The sequence below is a fragment of the Enhydra lutris genome, unplaced genomic scaffold (assembly GCF_002288905.1).
Source record: "Enhydra lutris kenyoni isolate GAN:26980312 unplaced genomic scaffold, ASM228890v2 scaffoldscaffold13, whole genome shotgun sequence".
Classification (NCBI taxonomy): Eukaryota; Metazoa; Chordata; class Mammalia; order Carnivora; family Mustelidae; genus Enhydra; species Enhydra lutris.
The window spans coordinates 36,285,801-36,306,425 of record NW_019154097.1 but is presented as its reverse complement, the minus strand read 5'-3'; the positions used below and the strand labels follow the sequence as shown (position 1 = coordinate 36,306,425).

The 20,625-nt window shown below is 57.1% G+C and overlaps 1 protein-coding gene across 1 annotated transcript in view; it reads right to left on the bottom strand.

Annotated features, from left to right (window-relative positions):
* LOC111146436 (cilia and flagella associated protein 77) overlaps window positions 1-20,625 on the bottom strand; it is a 123,022-nt gene that overhangs the window by 9,311 nt on the left and 93,086 nt on the right. Inside the window, exons 4-5 of the mRNA XM_022501993.1 lie at window positions 16,709-16,814; window positions 13,728-13,829 (exon numbers count right to left, since the gene is read on the bottom strand). Of these exons, the coding sequence (XP_022357701.1) occupies window positions 13,728-13,829; window positions 16,709-16,814 (208 nt within the window). The remainder of the gene's footprint in view (window positions 1-13,727; window positions 13,830-16,708; window positions 16,815-20,625) is intronic.

Below are 20,625 nucleotides of genomic sequence, written 5' to 3'. Positions count from 1 at the left end.
CCTGGCAACCCCTCCTTTCCGTCTCTGTGGATTTGCCTGGACATTTCCTAGAAATGGAGTCATACAAGGCATGGTCTCTGGTGACTGGCTTCTTTCCCTTCATATCACAAGCACGGAGCTGAATAATATTCTGCGCTAGGGACCTACATTTTGTGGATCCACTCATCAGCTGATGGACCTCAGGTTGTTTCCATTTGGGGCTACGTGAACAATGCACTGTCGGAGCGCCTGGGGGGCTCCGTTGTCAAGCGTCTGCTGTCGGCTCAGGTCATGATCCCGAGGTCCTGGGATCAAGCCCTGGATTGGGCTCCCTACTCCGTGGGGAAACAGCTTCTCCCTCCCTCTCTGCCTGCTGCTCTGCCTCCTTGTGATTCTCTCTCTGTGTCAAATAAATAAATAAAATCTTAAAAAAAAAAAAGAATACGCTGTGAACATTGTGCCCAAGTTGACATGTGGAAACCTGTTTTCCTTTCTCTTGGTGAAGATACCCGGAGTGGAATCGCCGGGGCATATGGGAACTCTATGTTTAGGCTTTGGGGGGAACTGCCACAGGGTTTTCCAAAGTGGCCGCACCATTTCATATTCTCATAGCAATGTAGAAGGTTCCAGCTTCCCCACATCCTCACCAACACTTGTTCTTGTCCGCTGTTTGGATTGTAGCCGTCCAAGTTCGCGGAAGCGGAGTGGTGTCTCGCTGAGCTTTGATCGGTGGTTCCGCGATGGCTGCCAAGGCTGGGCGTCCTTCCTGTGCTTGTTGGCCATCCGTGTATCTTTGGAAGAACATCGATTCAGTCCTTTGCCCGTTTAAAATTCGATTATTGGTCTTTCCATTACAGAGTTGTAAGGACGATATTTTTGTTCATAGTTACGAGTCCCGCATCAGAGACGCGATCTACTAATACCTGTTCCTACTCTGTGGGTTGTCTTTCCACTTTCTTAGCACCGTCTGAAGCATCAGAGTTTTTCATTGTGATGAAACCCAGCTTGCCTGTTTTCCTTTAGTGGGCCGTATTTGATTTCCTCTTCTACACGTAGCATATGAAGGCACCACGAAAAGAAGGTCTTCCTTCGCAGTTTGTCTACACGGCCCCTCTAAGGCAGGGACGGTGAGCAGGCAGGATGGTGGACATTTCCCAGATCGTACCAGCTCTGATAGATGGATGGTGGCTGTTCTGGTATAAACTACTCTCGGGCTGAACCGAAGCTCGTGTAAAAGTGTGCAGGGATCAAGTGGCAGGGTCTGCCATGGCCGTGGGAGGGAGAGGGTGCCAGGTTTTTGCTGTAACAATGACAAGAGCGTCTCCTCCATTGGAGACAAAGAAAGACTCAGAATCCCCAGGAGAAGACATCCATGTGCTCGTCTACCCTGAACTCTGTCTCCTTCTTCAGGTCCCCTTGGGTGATCCTGTCTGGTGGGTCCGTGAGCCAGGGCAGGGCGCAGTGACAGAAGGGATGGGATGGCGGGGCCAGCAGGAGGCTGGCGAAGGAACCAGCATGTGCTCCTTGGAGTCTTGTTAACATGGAGCAGTCCCAGTCCAGCAGCGGGCACAGTGGGGACTGACCAGCGCTGCTGTTGTCACATTGTGGGGGGCGGGGGAGGGGGTAGTAATAGATGGCACCTTTTTTTAAGTGGTTCTGCTTTTAAAAACCACTAAGTCCTTATATAGGATGCAAAGCCAGGGGAGGAAGCTTGCAGGTAAGGGCTTTACACGGGCCTGTAAGAGAAGAGTGAGTTCCTCCCGATGAGGCCTAAAGTATGGGGTGGGGGGTGCGGCGCCTGCCTGGCTCAGTCGGGAGAGCATACCGCTGTTGGTCTCGGGGTTGTGAGTTCGAGCCCCACGTTGGGTGTGGAGTTGGCTTAAATGAACGTCAAAAAAATAAAAATAAAAATAAAATAAAGGGTGGCCCAGAGACCACGCCGAGCAGCACGTCTGGCTCGCACCCTCCTTTCGCCCAGCACGTCCGGGCCGTTGGAGTCGGCCAGTCTCTGGGAGGCCGCACGGACGCTCCATCCGGGGGTCTGTAAGCCGTCACTCCAACCATCCGTCACCTCTGCTCTGCTTCTCGGCTCCTCTTTGGAACAGCTCAGCCCGGGGAGAATGTCACACTGGAAGCTGTCGTGCGGGAGCCCGACGCGAGGCAGGGAGAGAAGGACCCCTTCCTGCGCCCCGTCTCCAGCCCGGAGCCCCCATCCAGCACGTGTGCTCGCGCGCACACACACACACACGCGCACACACGCACACACACGCTCACACACACACACGCACACGCCTGGATGCAAATGATAACCGCAGAGCCATCACTTGTGAAGCTTGACAGAAAATAATGAGAAACACTAAATCTTTTATAAGGTCAACACTCGCCTTAGCCGAGCGGCTGTCAGACAAGAAAGGAATTTAGCGCTGGAGCCACGAAACTTCCATCGGCTCATTAAGCCCAACAGGGCCCGGCCTGGCGTGGCGGAGGAGACGCGGGGCCTTCCGTTTTGTGTCAGTAATTTGCGGCGGAGGAGGCGAGAAGAAACACCGGCGCCAAAGGGGCCTCGGGGGTGGCTGGGGAATCGTTAGCGCGCCAGGAGCGGCCTCGGCTCCTAATTGGAAGCGTTGGGCATTATCAACCGAGGATTTGCCTCCGCTCCCTGACAGCTAGTGGGCCCAAAATGATCGCCCACTTGTCAGTGTAAAAGACCATTAAAAACAAGCCATTTTGATTTAATTGGAGGCGGTGCACCGTGGGGCCAGGTGAGGAGGCCCGTCCGCCCCGCTCACCCGGGCTGACGCCTCTCTCCCTGCGCGCCGGGGCCGGGGGGAGGCGGGCGCGCGTGCCTTCCAGACGCTTCGCCTTTCAAAACCTGTCTGAGGGAGCCGTGCATGGGAGACAGAAGAGCCTTCACGGTGGCGGCGGTGGAAGCTGTTTTCAATGGGGTTGTCAACAGACTCCCTGACAGGCAGAACTGCCGGGGAGGGGCCCCTTTTCTTCCCGGGGGCCCAGAGGATGGGAAGCTGCGGGGCGCTATTCATTGGGGAGGTGGCCGTCGCACGTCCAGCTGCCAGCGGGAGAGCGGGGACCTCCGCCGGGGTCCTTAGCCCGCTCTGCCTGCTCGGAAGCGTCGCAGGGCAGGTTCTGGCCGGTCGTGGGAGTCCGATCTGCCGTGGACAGCAGGACCTGGTCTTTTATTTTAAGCTCAAGTAAGAGCCAAGGAGGGAGTCTGAGAAGGAGGCACGTTGTTACAGCCCTCCACGGAGTCTGGGAGCGGACGCCCTGGCCACTCGGCTGGCGTCTCAGTGGCGCTCCCCCAGCGGAGGCCGTGGGGCCGCACCCCTGCAGACAGGTCTACATCGTCCCTATCAGAAGAGGCCACTTGCTATAAATATTAAGGCAGGCTCGCAGCGGGCTCTCCCGCCGGGCTGGGCGCTCCGGCACGTGGAGCAGCTGCGTGTAGATCTGAGCGCGAGTGTAGATTCCCCAACGCCGGGGACCGTGTTCCGCATGTCGGTGCCGGGTACGGTGAACGCCACGGGTCCCTCATAAATGCTAATTGGCGCTCGCAGATCTCAGAGAGGTCTACGATTCGTGTATGAATCTCACCCCCGTCCCACAGGCAGTGACCTCATTTGCTGCCTGCTGCTCGTCCGACAAGACAAGGCTTCCAGGAGCACCAGGTGCTGGAGGGGTGTCTTTGGGAGAGCGAGGGGGAGACACACCAGCCGATCCCCTCGTCAGCCTCCGCCGTTCATCCGGATGAAGGATCAGGCTGGGAGGAGACCCTGGATCCCCAGCGAGCATCAAATTCCAGAGCTCCAAATTTCGCTGCTGGTTTTAGACAATGGGGATTCCTTAATTACTTTCTCTGGAAGTGTACCTGACGGTGCTTCCTCAGGTAGTGCGAGGTGGTTATCCAGGCGCTCGGTTCCTTGGTTGACAGCGTCTTTGATTTTGTGCTTGGTTGCAAATTAAGTCCTTTGCTGAGCCGTCCGCGCAGTGCCCGGCGGTGCCTCATCGCTTATTCATACCGGCTGTCGAACAGCCGTGCTTCTGCCAGCGAGGCGGGGCGCGCGCCCAGAGGTTGGTGTCCGTGGCCCGCTGGGTTGGGCGCTCATGGTCTTTCCCCTTTTCCCTTATTGAAATATTGAGCAGGAAGAATTGGGGGAGGGCAACTCTTAGGAAGGAATGGAACCTTTCTGTGGTTGACGGGGCCGACCTTGCCAAGTCAGAAATAGGAGTGGAGGGAAGTGTCCCCAGCTAGACAGCAAGAGCGTCCTGCCGTATTCTGGATATGGTTCTGGAGAAAGAGCGACACACTGGAGACTAGTAGAGGTCTTGGGGTTACTCGACTGCTAGGGGCACCCTGTAGATGCTAAAACCAATCTTGCCTAGATGGCTAGGTGGACGAATGGATGGATGGACAGAGACATGGACAGATAGGCAGACGGATAGATGGATGGAGGGAGGGATGGATGGACAGACACAGGGATGGATGAACAGACGGATGGATGGTTGGACAGATGGACAGATGGATGGACGGAAGAACAGATTGATGAATGGATAGACAGAGGAGAAGGTGGATGAACTCACACCAATTCTCATATTAAATGACTCAAGTGACATTGACCACAGTCTCAACAAATATATACAAAGGCCGTTCAAGCTGACAAATCTTTTTTTTTGAAGATTTTATTTATTTGTTCATTTATTTGAGAGAGAGTGTGCAAGCAGGGGAGAAGCAGAGGAGGGAGGAGAGCAGATCTGAAGCGGACTGCGAGCTGAGTGCCGGCCTGACATGGGGCTCACGACCCTGAGATGGTGACCTGAGCCGAAACTGAGAGTCAGACATGCGGCCGACTGAGCCTCCCAGGAGCCCCACGTTGAGGAATGTTCTATGACTGTGGATAAAGGTGGAGAACACGACACCGCGTGGTAGAGGTCGTGGCACCGGGCAGTCCACTGTCACTTCCACACAGCGCCCCACTTCTGACGGCCGGAGCGGGGCACCCGGAGGAACCATCAAGAACGAAGGCGTCTGCGCAGACACAGTCTTCGCACGGCTGCCGCTCAGCCCGGGGCAGGTGATTCAGGGAAGGCAGGCAGATTTTGGCCGAATGTGAGAAGGAAGCGGCTGTGCACGATATTCCTGCGTTGAAGCCCTGGCCCCAGTACGATGGCATTTGGGGCGGAGGGTAGGGAGCAGCTAGGTTCGGACAGGGTCAGGAGGGCGGCCTTCAGGACGGGATCAGCGCCCGCGTAAGGAGAGGCGCTGCAGAACCCGCTTCCTCTCTCTCCGGGCCGGCCTGGGAGACTCTCACCAGAACCGCACCCCACAGGCGCCCTGACCTCGGGTGCGCAGCCGTCAGAACTGAGAGATTGCCACCCCGTCTGTGGTATCTGGTGTAGCCGCCGGAGCAGACCAACGGAGGTCCGTAGTCCTCGGGGCTGTGTATCAGATGAGAGCCCGCCTCCCCCACAGGCACGTTTCCGACAGAGGCCCCAACATGCTTCAGAGCAGACACACGGGGCGCACCCGCACGCCGCGGTACGTGCGTGTCTAAACCTCTGTGCGGGGCAGCTGACTCCAGCCAGGGAGCTCCAGGAGCTGCTCGCCGAAAATGCAGGCCTGGGGCCGCCTGGGTGGCTCCATCGGTCAGGCCTCTGCTTTCCGCTCAGGTCATGATCTCGAGGTCCTGGGATCGAGCCCCGTGTCGGGCTCCCTGCTTCTCCGTCTCCCTCTGCTGCTCCCCCTGCTTGTGATCTCTCACACTCTCTGTCAAATAAATAAATAAATCTTAAAAAAAGAAAATGCAGGCTTGGAGGCTACCCCAGACCCACTAGAATGGATCCTGGGGTGGGCCCTGGAATCTGCAAGTTTTTTTAGAGAGAGAGAGAGGGGGAGAGGGGGAGAGAGGGAGAGGGAGAGGAAGGGAGAGAGCGTGTGTGCAGAATGGGGGAGGGGCAGAAGGTCAAAGAATCCCAAGCAGACTCCACACTCAGTGCAGAGCCCGTCCTGGGGCTTGATCCTGTGACCCTGAGATCGTGACCTGAGCTGAAATCAAGAGCCAGATGCTCAACCGACTGAGCCTCACCCGGGCGGCCCTGGAATCTGCATTTTAAAGCTCTCCTCAGAGGACCGCAGGCACAGCCAAGTTGCATCCATAGGACAGATGCCGTAGCCCTGCCCCACACAGAGGGTGCGTTTCTCCGTGACCGTCCCCTGGCCAGGCCCACGCCAAGCGCTTCACACCCACGACCCGCTGGCCCTCTGCCACTGTCCCCACTTTACAGGTGCAGCACGAGGCCAGCACGAGGGAGCCCCCAGGCTCAGCCCTCCTGCCAGGCTCCGTCTCAATCAATGGCCTCTCTTGTTTTCGGCCTTGGGGCCAAATTGCAATTTAAAAGTCGCTGCCTTGTTTTATCAAGATCTAAAGGCTCTCAGGGCAGTGGGAAGTTTTGTTTACTGCAAGGGCTTAAATCAGCCAGAGCAGGGCTGGCCACGACCCTCTGGACGCCTATAAAAGCCCAGTTCCTGACCGCCCTTCACTCTCCTTCCCAGGTCCGACATTTAGCCCCAAACTGGCCCCTGACCTCAGTTTCAGGTCCGTAGTATTTATGGGCTCCACCAAGGCCTGCGGCCTGGGGCAGCCGGCCAGAGGGCACAAGCCGCCGCTCTACCGCTCGTGGGCGCTGGGCCTGCGCACATGACCTCAGGCCTCCCGGCACAGGCGCGTCCCCTCTGAGTCTCCGCCACAGAGGGTTATTGGGAGCATCGGCACAAGGTGTGACCTCCTCGGAGCTCCCAAGAGGTGCTCCAGATGTGTGAGCTCCGGGAGTCGTCAGCGTCACCACCTTTAGGAGCGCCGCCTCCAAGGGACTTCTTGGACACACTCCTCCCGCTCGTCCAGCCGCTGGACTGGGGTCACAGCGCCCCCTTCTCTTGTGCGATCTAGCCCATCTTTGCCCACGACGTCTTTGAGGAGGGGAAGGGGAGAGGCCGGCAGACACCCCCATCTTCTCACTTTCTCCGTGACACTTGCTCTCTGTCACCGGCAGACTCTGCGTCTCTGAGGGACACCAGTGGGTCCCGGGGGTCCAGCGTACTGATTGCTTGTGGCCTTGAGACACAAGGATACCAGCCTTCTGGTTCGTCTCGCCCGCACTTTTGACAAAGTTCAGGTCACCCGAGCAAATCATCTAACGTTGTTTATTGCTGGAACCTGCTGCTGGCCACGTGCTAGGCAGCTCTGGATCCGTCCCGGTGACAGCATGGGTGCCCAGTGACAGAGATGGAGGCGTGGGGACACATGGCAGTGAGGTGCTCAGAGGTTAGCCCCAAGTCCTGCTCAAGCCGGCAGATTCCATGTAGATCACCAAGAACTGTTCTCTCAGGGAAGAGCCGGAAGAAGACATTGGGGACCCACGAAGTCCCACTGAGTCCCCCAAATTCAAGGTGGGATTCTAGCTTTCTCTGGAGGTTAGAAATATATGCCTGACGCTCAAACAAGCTGTCTTGTCTATTTTCTGGTCGATTCTCAACACAAAATTTGAGATGTTTTTTGGCCCCTGGTGGGGGAGAAGAGCTTTCTCTAGAGGACTGAGAGTTCCCAAGTGCCAAAGTGTAAAGGGGACAGTCAGGCTGGGGGTCCCCAGTTAGAAGCGCCAGCTCCTACCTCTCTGGGCCCCAACATTGACGCCTGGCATCTCCCTCTGTTCCCTGGGAACCCAGATTTGTCCTGTCCTTCCAGGAACTTTGCCGCTGCCCCCCCCCACCTCCCGCCCCTCATTTCCCCTTGTTCCCGTCCCCGGAGGTTCAGCTCCGGCTCTCTGCGACTTGCCAGTATCGAACAGCAATGTCACCTCATGAACAGGTACCTAAAAATTCTGTCCCTCCAAGGTGCCAGATTATGTAAAACCAACTAAGCCCCCGCTCTTATCTGTCCGGCGAGGCAGCTCTTCTGCACCCTGATCTGGTTTCTAATGGGGGCATCCATATTTAGGGAAGAAATGTCACCTGCCTCAGGACCTCTGAATTCTCTGAATCACTCTCCCTAGCGCCCTGTTTTCACGCGTGACACATTCCATCCCGGCACTCGGTGCCCGACGCGGCGACATGGGCTGATTCTTATTCCAACGCGACAGAGCGAGAGGATTCTTAAAATACACCACTGGTGCGGGGACCTCCGGGAGGGGCAGCAGATCTGGCACCTGTCCTTCCTGCGTCTGGACAGAGCGACTTTGGGGCTGAACACACCTGTCTGGAGAAGGGCTCCTATGTCGTGGTCCCTTTGGAGAGGGGGCAGCAGCCGGATGGACAGGCTCGGAGCCCACTCTGGGGGTTTAACAGAGAGTTAACTTTCCAGCCGGCTATGATTTGTAAGAGAGCTTAAAGGTGGGAAAGAAAATCCTTTTCTTAGATTCAGCAGCTTTTACTCATCAGCTGTGTCTCTGGGCGTCACTGCTTGGCTGACTGCTGATTTTGTTTTTTCTCCCGCCAGCTCCAGTTCTATTAGGGAGCCAGGGGCCCAGGAGACCCAAGGCAGGGTTAGTCTTCCACAAAGAGAGGAGTCTGATCCCAGCATTCAGAGCACAAGAGCTTGTAAATCAAACTGTTAGCTTAATAGCTTGGGCCATTATTCTAAAGCAGTGGGGCGGGAACCGAAAGCCAAATGAAAATATAGTCAATTTGTTCATACTTTAGTGACTGAATGACTATGTAATGTCCGTGGGTATTGGCACTGGGGAAGACAGACAGGTCTGTCGGGGGAGAGGCGACGTGTTCGGCGTGAGGGGTGACCTCGAGATGCTTGGGCAAACCTTCCTCCAAAATGGATTTGGGATCTCAATTATAACACGGACTTGGCCAGAGAGAGCCAGACTCGGGGAGCTGGCCGCCTTCACTGCTGAGAGCGCTGGCCTCTGATCTCTGCACCTGATGGAAACCCAGGGTGAGAAACCAAGCGTGGCCAGCGACACCGGAGGGCCTGTGAGTTCAGGAGAGACTGGGCTGAAGGGGACTTGAGCCCTGGGACAAGCACCCAAAGAAGGATGTAGTGTCCCGACCTTTCAAACACATTAAAAAACAAAAACAAAAACAAAAAAAACCCAGCCTTACTGGTTTTATAAAGGCCATATACTCACTGTAAAAATTCAAAAAATGCAGAAAGGAGCATCAGAGAAGGTAAAACTCAGCCTCGGCCCACCCCAGGGATCGCTGCTGCCGCCACATGGGGCCCCTCCCTCCAGACGTCGGTCCTTGAGCACTCAGGGGTGGGCCCCTCTATCCCTACAGCGTCACACAGCGCGGGTTCTTCCCCTGGTAATGGGTCAGGAACGTGGCAGTGAGTAGACCAAGGTCCTCGTTTCAGTGGCTGTGTACTGCTCCACGGGATCACACACTGTGCGATGTCAGTGCGGGGTCCGTCAGCTCCTTCACTGGCTCGTCAGGGCTGACCCTGCTGTGGGGGTGCCGCCACACAGACATGGGACCCACTGCCCCCACATTTGTCTTTGGATTGCTATCACGGGCGGCCATTAGAAAGAAGGATGAACCGTCTGATTTTCTTGGCTTAACATCAGGCGGCCGTAGGATGCGTGGTTCAGACTGGGTCACTTTTGAGAGCAGAAGGTGGGGTTATTACTAATCCTGCCCCCCAGCAGGCAAGCCTGGATTCTGGCCCCTGCCTCGAAAACCCGACCAGGTGGGCCAGCCTGTATCAGGATCACATTGGTGGGGTAAATTTATGGGGCTTGGCCCCAACCCCAGCTCCGGCTGCCAGCTAGGGTTGGGGTCTCCCCACCATTTCAGGCTTCTGGACACCCCAGATGGAGCCACTCCAAACTTCCCTGTCTAGCCGTCCAGCCCTCTGTCTGTCTACCCACGTCACCCTTGCCGGTCACCAGGGACCCTCTGGCAGTATGACATCAGCCCCGAGAGCAGGGCTTGGCACAAAGATGCTGAGTGAGATTTGTGAATGAATGAGGGAATGAATGAATGATCACCAGGCCCATCCCCAGGGCAGATGCCATGTGTTGGCACCTGGACAGAGTCCAGGTGTCCTGCCGAATGCATTAGTGTGTCATCGAATCCTTCTGCTAGCCCCATGCTCAGAAGACGGAGTGGGGACGGGGACCAGTAAAGCCATGTGACAGGTAGGGAGAGGCAGGGTCGCCATGTGACCCAGGGCCACTGACCCTGAGTCATGTGCGCACACAGACGTAGCATGCAGGTTCCCTCCTCCCTCCCCGCAGCCCCCAACACACTGGGGAAGGGCATGAGCCCCATTGCCACTGGTCACAGAGGGTGCCGGCTCCAAGCCCAGCAATCCCTCCGCTAGGGATGGGAGGAGGTGCGTTCACATCCTTCCCCAAAATGGGAGCCTGGGGAAGAGTCTGAGCCATTTTCCCTGGCAGTTCACTCTGGGATTGGAGTCTGCCACCTCCAAGAGCCACCAGCCCCCTCCCACACGGCTCCTTGAGCCATGACCCTGGGATCATTAGCCTTCGGTTTGGAGGAGATACTTTAGAACAGTGCTACCTTCACTTTCAGGTGAGGAAACTGAGGCCCAGAGAGCCTCTTAGCCAGCTGGTGGCACGGCGTCCATGCCCTGGGCACTGGCCAGCGGTGGGGTGACCCCCTCTCTGGGCCCCGGGCATCGGTGGCAAAGGCTGGTGGCACAGACCAGAATGGGCACTGGAATCCCAGGCGGCCCGTGGCTGGTCGCACGGGTACGGTCCCGGGCGGGGGCGGGAGCAGGGGCAGGACGCCGCTGAGCGCCCCTCGAGGTGTCGGGGCCGGGGAGGGTCTGGGCGGCCCCCTCGCGGGCCAGCGGCGTGGTGCTGGCAGCCAGCTTGCTCGCGTTGACCCAGCGCAGGGAGCAGGCCGCCGCGCCCCTGCCTGCTGCTTTTCCACGGGAGAGGTGTTTAATTATTTCTGACAGGGTTCAGCGTCGACATCTGTTCTGAGCTGGGAGAGTCCATTTAGGTTATCCATCACTGTGACAGGTTCAACTTTTTTGGAAGCGCTTTTCCCTTTCATAATGGGGCTGGGGTGGGGGGGCGGTGGCTGGGCACAGACACGAGGCACAGACAAAGACCCTCCTGGGGTTCCGGGCAGGACGCTGTGTAGCCCTCGGTCGCTGTCGCCGCCACATTGGCCCTCCGGAGCCCGGACCCGGTGGGGGCTGCCAGAATGGGGGATGCCTGGATGCTTGGGTCGGGAAGGGACTTTCGGCGAGTCTGTGAAAGGCTTTTTCATTCTTCTGCCATTCTGTGCCGTACTGGTCATTCATTCATTCATCTCCTCCTTCATTCATTCTTCCCGCAGACGTTCGCTGACCGCTCACTGGGTGGGGGGCTCTGGGGACGCCGTGGAGGTCACAACAGCCATGGGCCTTAGGGGCTCCCATTTTGCTGGGGAAGATGGACAACTAATTGCCCAATTAACTAATTAATTGCAGTGAGGATGCACACTGTGAAGGGGAGAAAGGAGCCCCGCTGGGCTGGAGAGGCACCTGCCGGGACACAGCCGGAAGTGAGGGAAGGACCCTCAGGATGGAACCTGGGACCCTTTCCTACCGGGCACGGTCCTTCAGCCGCGGGGCCTCAGGTTGCACATCAGCCGAGGGGGAGTCCTTTCTGTGACATAATACATGTCCAGCGCTCGGCGCACAGTGAGAGCTAAACGCTTCCCGTTGCTACTGTTTCCCCAAAGTGGGGACCAAGGGTTGCATCCATAAAGGCATCACTCTGGGGGGCTAGGGTCTCTGCTGAGCTGACCACGGTGGTACCCAGGGACAGCCTTGCTCTGAGAGTCCTACAGAGAGGATCTTCCAGAAACCCACGAACATCCCCCAAAAGACGAAAAGCGCCCCGTGAATCCTGGGTGGGCATGTTTATGCTTTCTCGTTGTTTCCGTGGCACAGTGGGTCGTGTGTTGGAGCTTGGGGCCCACGGTTAGAGGAGCAAGACTTCCAGGCCCCACCAGCCCACTCACTGGGGAGGACAGCCCAGACTCTGCTTCCGCTCCGTGCCCCGGAGCCGCGGGGGTGGGGGGGGCACTTGCTCCAAAGACAAAGTACACCAGTATGCAGAGATGACTTAGCGCGGTGCCTGGCGCCGAAGACAGGGGTGGACTTCACAGGCTGCCCCCTGTTGCTTCGACCGCATTTCAGTGACAGCAGTCTAGACCGGAAGAGTGTAGCACGGCTGAGTCAAAGCCCCGCTTTTGAAAACAGAAACTGGTTCGTTCGTGTCCAACTCAGGGCTGGGACCGTGGGGACACCGGCGTGAGAGACGTGCCCTCCTGATATGGGAGAGTCGGGGTGGGGATAGGGGTGGGGACCCTTTCCTTGCTCCTCTGGCCCAAGACCACCTGAGCCCTCCTTTGTCCCCTGCCTCAGTAGCTCGGGGCAGATTCTAAATCGGAGCCGGGGGACAGGGGGTGACGCCACAGAGCTGAGTCCTGTCCACGGCCTCTCGTGCTCGCGGAGCTCTGGGTTCCCATCCCTCCCTGGGCAGCCTCCCAGGGAAAATCAGAGGGAAAAATTGGAGCGAAAAGAGCAAAGGAGGAAAGATGATGGAGAAAGGGGCAGGAAGGAAGCTGTGGGGAGAGGAGAGGCGGAGGAACGTGGTTAAAAAGGCAGGAAACCGGGGGAGACAGAGAACCAGGGTGAGTCTTGCGGCCGCCCGGCCAAAACGGAAGAGCGACAAAGCGACACGGGCGGGGACTCCCGGCGCCTCCGGCTCGGTGCCCGGTCACGTTCGTGTGCGGGGTGGTGCGGGCTGACGGGCGGCGGGCGGATGGTCACTGACATAGGCTGACGGAGGCCGCGTGGGCAGGACGCGCGGGGCCGCGTCGGGGGGCGGCAGGCGTCTCCACGGCGCTCAGCAGCTTGTCCAAGAGCATTAGGCTCGGGAAGGCCCTGGCCCCTTCGTTGTCCAAACCGCAGTTTAACTCAGTGCCACGGTGGGCTGGGCTGGCCGGGAACGTCGCTTTGTCCAGCTGTCTCCCTGGGGCCAGGTGAGTCCCCGTGGCCCCCAGAAAGGCTCGCTGGGCACGAGTTAGGTGTGCAGAGCTCCCTTCCCACACGGAAGCTGCTGTCCCCAGATCTCCCTGTTCCCCTCCTCAGGACAGCGCCTCCCCACCCCCGGCTCTCACACGGCTCTTCCCCTGCTAAAAGGCACTAAAGAGAGATCCCATTCCGGGTGTGACAGGACTCGTGGCCTGATGAACACCAGCGTCCGTTCTGAGGCCGGCACACGGCGGGTGTCAGCCCCTGGTGGAGATTTGCTCCCCCATCCCCAGGAATTCCACGCTGCAAGGAGGCCTAGCGCTGGTGGTGTGGGCTTGTCCTCCCCCCAAGTCCCCAGAGCAGGATGTGGTGCCTCCGTGACCCCATCGCTGGAGGGGGCTTTGACCCAGACAGCGCCCTCTGTGGTATAGACAGACACCCAGGCTCTGCGGTCCAACGGCACGGGTTCCGCACAAGGCCGCCACAGAAGCCAGCGTGGGCTCCGCTCCCCGTCTGTGCAGCGAGGGTGGCAGCAGCCCCCTAACTCCAGTGAGTGTGAAGAATCAGTGGGATGACAAGGTAATACACCAATCATGTAATATTTGTCATCATGCCCACCAGTGGCTGGAAGCCCACAGCGTCTCACTGTCTAGAGGACGGGTAGAGACCAGGCAAAGTGATAGGCATCCGCCGTAGGTGCGGGAAGAGGCATTTGGAGGCGAGACTGACCTTCTGGAAGTGAGGCATATGCCAGAGGGCATCCAGCTTCACGGGCGGCTTGTACTTTCTCAGCTGACTGCTCCGGGTCTCATATAGCTTCCCCAGGATCACCTGCAGGCCAGACAAATGCAGAGGTGAGGCGGTCTCCCGGTTCCTGGAGGAGCCCGAGCTACGATGAAGGGAGGCGAGGGCAGAGGGTTGGGCTTCCTGGTGTTGCGGGCTCCTGGGTTGCATTCCTCCCTTCTCCGAGGCCACTGCTTCCCTTCCCCCCCGCCCTGGCTCCGTGGATTCCGGTGTGGGACCACCCGGTGCCACGGGCATGTTGATCTGTTTCTGGTCTGACCCCTAGAGCTCACAGCGGGTAAATTTCCTGGAATCTGATGCAACTTGAGCTTTGGGGATCCTCGTGGCACACGGTCCTGACTAAGGTCCTGGAGGGGCCCTATTCGTGCGCTGTTTCTCCAAAATCTGTAATAGTCGTGTGTTTTGTTGTGTACTTTCTCTTTTCTTTCTTTTTTCCTCCCACGGAAGGGCAGCCGACACAGAATGTTACATTAGTTTTGGGCGGACAACGTAGTGATTTGACAGGTCTGTGCATTTGCTGGTCTTGGCAGTGCGGCTGTCACCGTGCGACCCTAGTTCTGCACCATTGACTCTATCCCCTGGGCGGCACCTTTTATCCCCGGGACATACTCATTCCATCGCCGGAAGCCTGTGTGTCCCACTCCCCTTCCGCCGGGCCCTCCAAGGTATAGTTCGGGGTCTGCAGAATCTGCACCTGCCCTGGGTTCTACCGCAATAGAACTGACCCCGGAGTAGCTGAAGATCGAACCCCTTTTATTGGCTGATTTTGTCAGTCATTTACATTAACTTCATTGAGTGCGTCTGTGGATACCGCAGAAGCCCTTCGGATCAGCGGTCTTCTCTGCCTTCTAGAACAGTTTTGCAACTATCTGCAAACCTGAGATGCTAGCCGGCCGAGAGTGACCAAGCCTGCCTTCAGAACGGGGGTGGGGGATGCAGGCACCCCGTTCCACCTTCCTAAGTGGAAATGGATCTCCCTGCTGGAAACGGATCGCTGATGCCTGACAGACAAGGTTGGTCACCATGGGATTTGCTGAGCTCGGCGTTGAGCCAAGGGGCCCAAGATAAAGACTCACTGCGTGGAAGCTGTTGCTGAGACTTTCATGGGGGTGGGGGACGACCATCCAAACCCCAGGACATCCTTTGCTGCTGGAGAGACAGGCTCCCCCGCAGATGGTGGCAACTTGACCTTGCAAGATCAACCATCCTGTCAACCCCAGGCCCTAGCCCGCGTGTGTGGGTCTGGGTGTTCCTTGCTGTGAGACAACGTACAGCCACAGAGAACCTTGGAACGGGAAGAGAACCCTGGGGTTGGTTCCACAAGTGTTTCCTGAGCGCCTGCTGTGCGCTGGGCACTGCATAGTGGGCCCTCAGTTGATCTGAGCCTTTCTTTCCCCCGTGAGGGAACTGAGGCCGTCATAGCCCCAGAGCGGGCCCCAGTTCCCAGCCAGGGCTAGGGGCAGAGCCACTCCCATTAGTGGGGTGCTCTGCCTAACGGGGAGGGGCACTGGTCACAGCTGTCTCTAGCGTCAGAAGACGTGTCCTTGGGAGCTCGGTTTTCCATGGATTTGCGAGTCGCCGGGAAATTGTGGCTAATTAAAACGCGCGACGGAATTGGAGCTCTAAGGCGGCTTGTAACGGCAGGGCTTCCTTCGAAACTGCTCGTTACCATAGTAAGTTGACTCTTTCTCGAGCCATTAACGAGTAAACTAGTCAGGGGCTGCTTATTAAAATGTTATTGCAACATTCTGCTGTTTCAGGAGCCGGTGTCTTGTGCAAGGACCAAGGACAGCGGGAGGGGCCGTGGTGGCCAGCCAGGGGCCCCGGGGAACCTGGCGCCCTCTGCCCTCCAGTGCCGCTCCTGGCCTGTCCTGAAGGCGCCAGGATCCCTGCTCAGACTCTTCCGCTCCCCACTTTGGCTCTAGAACATCTTTGTCCGGTCGCTGAACTCCAGGATTTCCCACTATTAGCAGGGGTGGGACCTCGCCCTCCAGGACAGCCGAGACTCTGGGGCCGCACACACAGGGGAGTCCAGGCCTGGCTCTGACGCCTTTGGCCAGTCACTTAATCCCTGCGAGCCTACGTTTGCCCACAGGAAAATGGAACAACCGAGACGACCCGATGAGTTCCCAGCCTCATGGGGTGCTCAGGAGATGGAACGTGGGAACACGGGTGCGTGCTCAGCCCAGCTCCCTGCCTGGAGCACGGCGTCGGGAGGGCCCCGGCTGGATTGTGGCACCAACCAGACAGGCGCGCATCGTGCTTCTAGTGAAATCCCTGTGGCACCACGCCTTCATCGGTGGGATCGACTGCCGCTCGCCCCTTTAGCAAATGGCAGTGTGGGGACACGGTTCTGTCCACAGCTTCAGCGTCCCTGTGCGGTCACCGCCGTGCTGAGGCTCAGTTTCCATGCCCAGGAAATAGGAACGATGGCCACCTCGGGGGCTTTGGCCAAACCTAAGGGACACGATGTGTGTGACGTACACAAGGGATTTAGCGCGTGGCCTGTCATCACTTTGGAACAAAATGTTTTCCTGAAATACAACGAAATGTGTTCTCTACGGCATCCCGCCTTCCTAGCCTTTTCTTTAGTCCAGGGCGCCCTGCTGTCTCGGCCGGGCCGGGTTGGTTGAAAATCAGACTTCTGGATGTGCGGAGCCCTGGAAGGTTGGTGGACGGAGTCCCGGAGAGGAGTTGGGACATGGGGTTCTGGCCCGCGTCAGAGGCACACAGGGCCGTGGCCAGAATCTTCCTTGTCCGGGCTTGAGTAGGGGTTGGGTGTGATCATCACCAAGACCCTTAGCACAGCACCTCGCAAAATGTCAGTGTCAAAGCTTTGCCAGGCCAGCCCCTTCCCCCGCTCCCATCCCAAACGGGGGCCACTCTGGAGTGGGGGGTGCTTTTACCTTGTGCTTTTTCTCCAGTTTAATGGCTTTCTGGGTGGCCTTCTGTTCCTGCACCCAAAGCTGCTGGTAGCGATGCTGTAGCAGGTCGAAGAAGGGTGTGGAGGGCCTGCGGGGAGAAGGACAGAGAGGCTGTCTTGGAAGCTCCTCATTCTCTCCACCAAGGAAGCCCGCCTGACCTTCAGGGTGGGGCGCTGGGAGGTAGTGACAAAGACTGTCCCCGAGAGTGGGCTTTAGACGGCCTCCTTGGAGCCCTCTTTTCAACCAGACCTTGCCCTTGGGCTTGGTCCTTGATCGGTGAAGCCAGTCTTCATAAAGAATCGGCGAAGTCAACCCCCCATCCCGCCCCACACCCCCCATTGGTTTCAGTGTCTGATCACCTTGGCCTGCCTTTACCAAGAATCCCATCTGATCAGCTCAGCAAGCATCGCCTTGCCCTGTCTGTGTCCTTCCCTGACCCCCAGCCCGCTCCTGGGCGGTAAGCCCCCCACCTCCCCCACCCCCCGTGCCGTCTCTCTCCTTGTGCAGAGGGACTGCATGCAACCATCACCCCCTCTAGTTTCAGACTCTGGTTCTCCTTGACAAGGGTCTCCGGCCTGGAGGAGCACTTGCCCAGCGCGCCCCATTCCGTATGCCCCGCCCCTTCGCAGCGGTGTCCTCTCCCAGAGGATTGGTGGGTGGCATGTGAGACCTGCCCAGAGTTGCCGCATAGGTGACAGGGATGAGGACAAGCTCTTCACAGAAGAACCAGAGCTCACGGCTGCAGGAGGGAATGATGGAGCCGAGGGGAGGGGAATCGCTGGGGACGCGGCTCCCCGCGAAAGGGCGGGTGGAGACAGTCATCATCGGTGGCTGCCTGCGCCGTTCGGGGACGAGCTGCAGGAGACCGTAAGCCGCGTGGCACAGGCTGCGGCAGCGAACCGAATGCCCCCTCCTCTATTGTGGTCAAATGCAGACACGCTGTACAGTTTCCCCACGTGATCAGTCTTACCGTTCCTGAAAGGGACAAGCAGACGTCTGTGCCTGAAGTGATACAGTGGGAGGCACACGGGACCGCGCACCCGATGTGCTTCGGTAAGAGAAACCCAAGTACCCCGGCGGTCACCAGAGTTCTAGAAAGCACTGTCAAATCGAAACACAGCGCGAGTCGCCACCTAACGAGGGCTTTTCTGGGGGCAACGTGAAAAAGGAACGGGCAGAATCGGTTTTACTAATGTATTTTATCCCTCTCATTACTGATATTATGTTATCGATCTAGTCCAGCCGAAATATTGTCACAGCACCATAGAGTCCTTCTTTAAATATTCACGCGGTGTTCGAAAGATTTGGTTTTGAAATTTTGAATTTTACTTAGTCAAAATTAAATAAGGTAAATTCGGCTCCTCGGTGGCACCAGCCACGTTGCGAGGGTTCGGTAGCTGTCTGTGGCCGGGCCACCGCATCAGACGCACAGCGGTCGGCCTGCCTGCCACGGCTCGCAGGAGGCTTGGGACCTGGGGGTGTGCTACGCACCCCTGCGAGGATGCCGGTGCCCAGGCCCGAGTGTGGGATGCTCTGCGGGATGAGTGACATCAGCAAACACTGGACCGCGGGGAGGGAGGAGGAGAAAGGGAGGTAGATGACAGTGACCTGAGAAATGCACCCAGCAGGTGCCGTCTATGGGTCTCGTTCGGACCCCGAGTCAAGCAAACCATCTGTGGGAAGGTGTGGGCCAAGTGAGCGTTAACCGAGGTTTGGAAGCTATTCAAGTGTTTCTGTGGGAGATGCATAGGGAAGGGCTTGTGGGTGGAGTAATTGGTTGTTTACAATTTGCTTTAAAAAGGAGCTTCCACAAACAATAAATACATTACAGTCAGATAAAGTGGGAACGGGTGGCAGCGTGTACCCATAATGGTTGAAGCTGGGTGTTGGGGGTTGATCACGGGCATGTATTATAGTGTCGGCTCATACTTTCGTGCATGTTTGACATTGTTCATCCTAAGCAAAAAGGGAAAAAGAAGAAGAAACAGTGAATCGGGCTCATTGTTTCCCCCCACCTATGTCTTTCTGACCTTCCTTTTGTTGGTGAACAGTCCTAGCCAGCTTCTGCCTCTCACATCTGAGCTTATCATTTCTTCATTTCCCTGGCCAGAGAGTCTCAGATTTTTCTGGTGCATAAGAATCACCTAGGCCAGGGGCACCTGGGTAGCTCAGTGGGTTAAAGCCTCTACCTTCGGCTCAGATTATGATTCCAGGTTCCTGGGATCGAGCCCCACATCGGGCTCTCTGCTCAGTGCAGAGTCTGCTCCCCGCCCCCACCTGCCTCTCTGCCTACTTGTGATCTCTGTCTGTCAAATAAATAAATAAAAATCTTAAAAAAAAAAAAAAAAAAAAAAAGAACCACCTGGGCCCAACCCCCAGAAGTTCTGAGCTAGGAAGTGGGAGGGAGACCCAGGAAATCACGTTTTTAGCAAATATGGTTCTGATACAGGGTGTGCGGGCTGAAGGGTGGCCCTCCAAGTGGTGTTTCCATCCTCCTCCCTAGAACCTGTGAATATGACTTTATTTGGAAAAAGGGCTTTTGCAGAGGTAGTCCACTTAAGGATCTCAAGATGGGATTAAGAACTATGCAAATGCTGGGGCACCTGGGTGGCTCGGTGGGTTAATCCTCTGCCTTCAGCTCAGGTCATGATCCCAGGGTCCTGGGATTGAGCCCCGCATCAGGCTCTCTGCTCAGCAGGGAGTCTGCTTCCCTCTCTCTCTGCCTGCTTCTCTGCCTACTTGTGATCTCTCTGTCAAATAAATAAGTAAAATTAAAAAAAAAAAACTATGCAAATGCTTCCTGGGGGTAGGCCCTGTATCCAAATACAAGTGTCCTCATATGGAGCTGACACACAGGGGTCCCGCAGCCCACCCCAGGGACACACTTAGAAACAGCCCTCCCTCCTCTGGAGGGTGTCTAGAGCAGGTTCCAAGACTAGAAATCAGTCTTTCACAGCCCAAGGAAACACAGAACAGCGTTTTGCAACCTGGCATGTGCATGGGTCCCCGTCCCCGGGGGATCTCGTTACAGGCACGTTCTGGTTTGGTGGGTCTGGAGTGGCCACAGGTGTTGTGGCCCGGGACCCACACTTTGAGGCTTAAGCCTTAGCCCCAGGGGTCTTAGCCCCCGAAGTCCCAAGAGTTGTGGACGGTAACTTCTGAGCAGGTGTCTGGGGGAGGAACTGCAGCTTCTCTCATTGCGCTTCTGGAAATGCAAGCGCCCCAGGAAACGCTCTGGTCTTCCCCAGTGACCTTATCTTACAGACCAGGGAAGGCAGAAATGGCAGTGTTAAGAAGACACACGCACCCCCCTCCCCGCCACCAGGATCTTGAGGCAAACTTCCAGCCTCTCTAGCTTTGTGGTTTTTGTTTTTGTTTCTGGTTTTTTTTTTTTGTTTTTTTGTTTTGTTTTTTTGTTTTGTTTTGTTTTTTATGAGGGGAAGGGGCAGAGGGAGAGGGAGAGAGAGAATTTTAAGTGGGCTCCACATCCAGTGCAGAGCCCAACACTGGCTTCCATCTCATAACCCTGAGATCAAGACCCGAACTGAAACCAAGAGTCTGATGCTTAACTGACTGAGCCACCAGGCGCCCCTCTGGCTTTGCGTTCAAGACAGCAACCTTAAAAACTTTGACACTGCCATCGTAGTTATCAACAGTTAAAAGTCGGGAAATTTTACATTAAAACCCCAGCTTCCCAGACTGTCTCGACAACCTGCAAGTGCCGACTGCGCAGTCTGTGGGCAGCAGCTACTGGCCCGCGCCGAGGGTCACTGTCAGGGCGCCCCACGCCTCTCCCTTCCCTGCTGCCCCTTGCCCCGGCCAGCTCCGCTCCCTGCAGGGCCCCTCCAGGTTTTGGACTTCGTGGCCCCAGAGATGGACACAGAGTCAGACGGGACCCT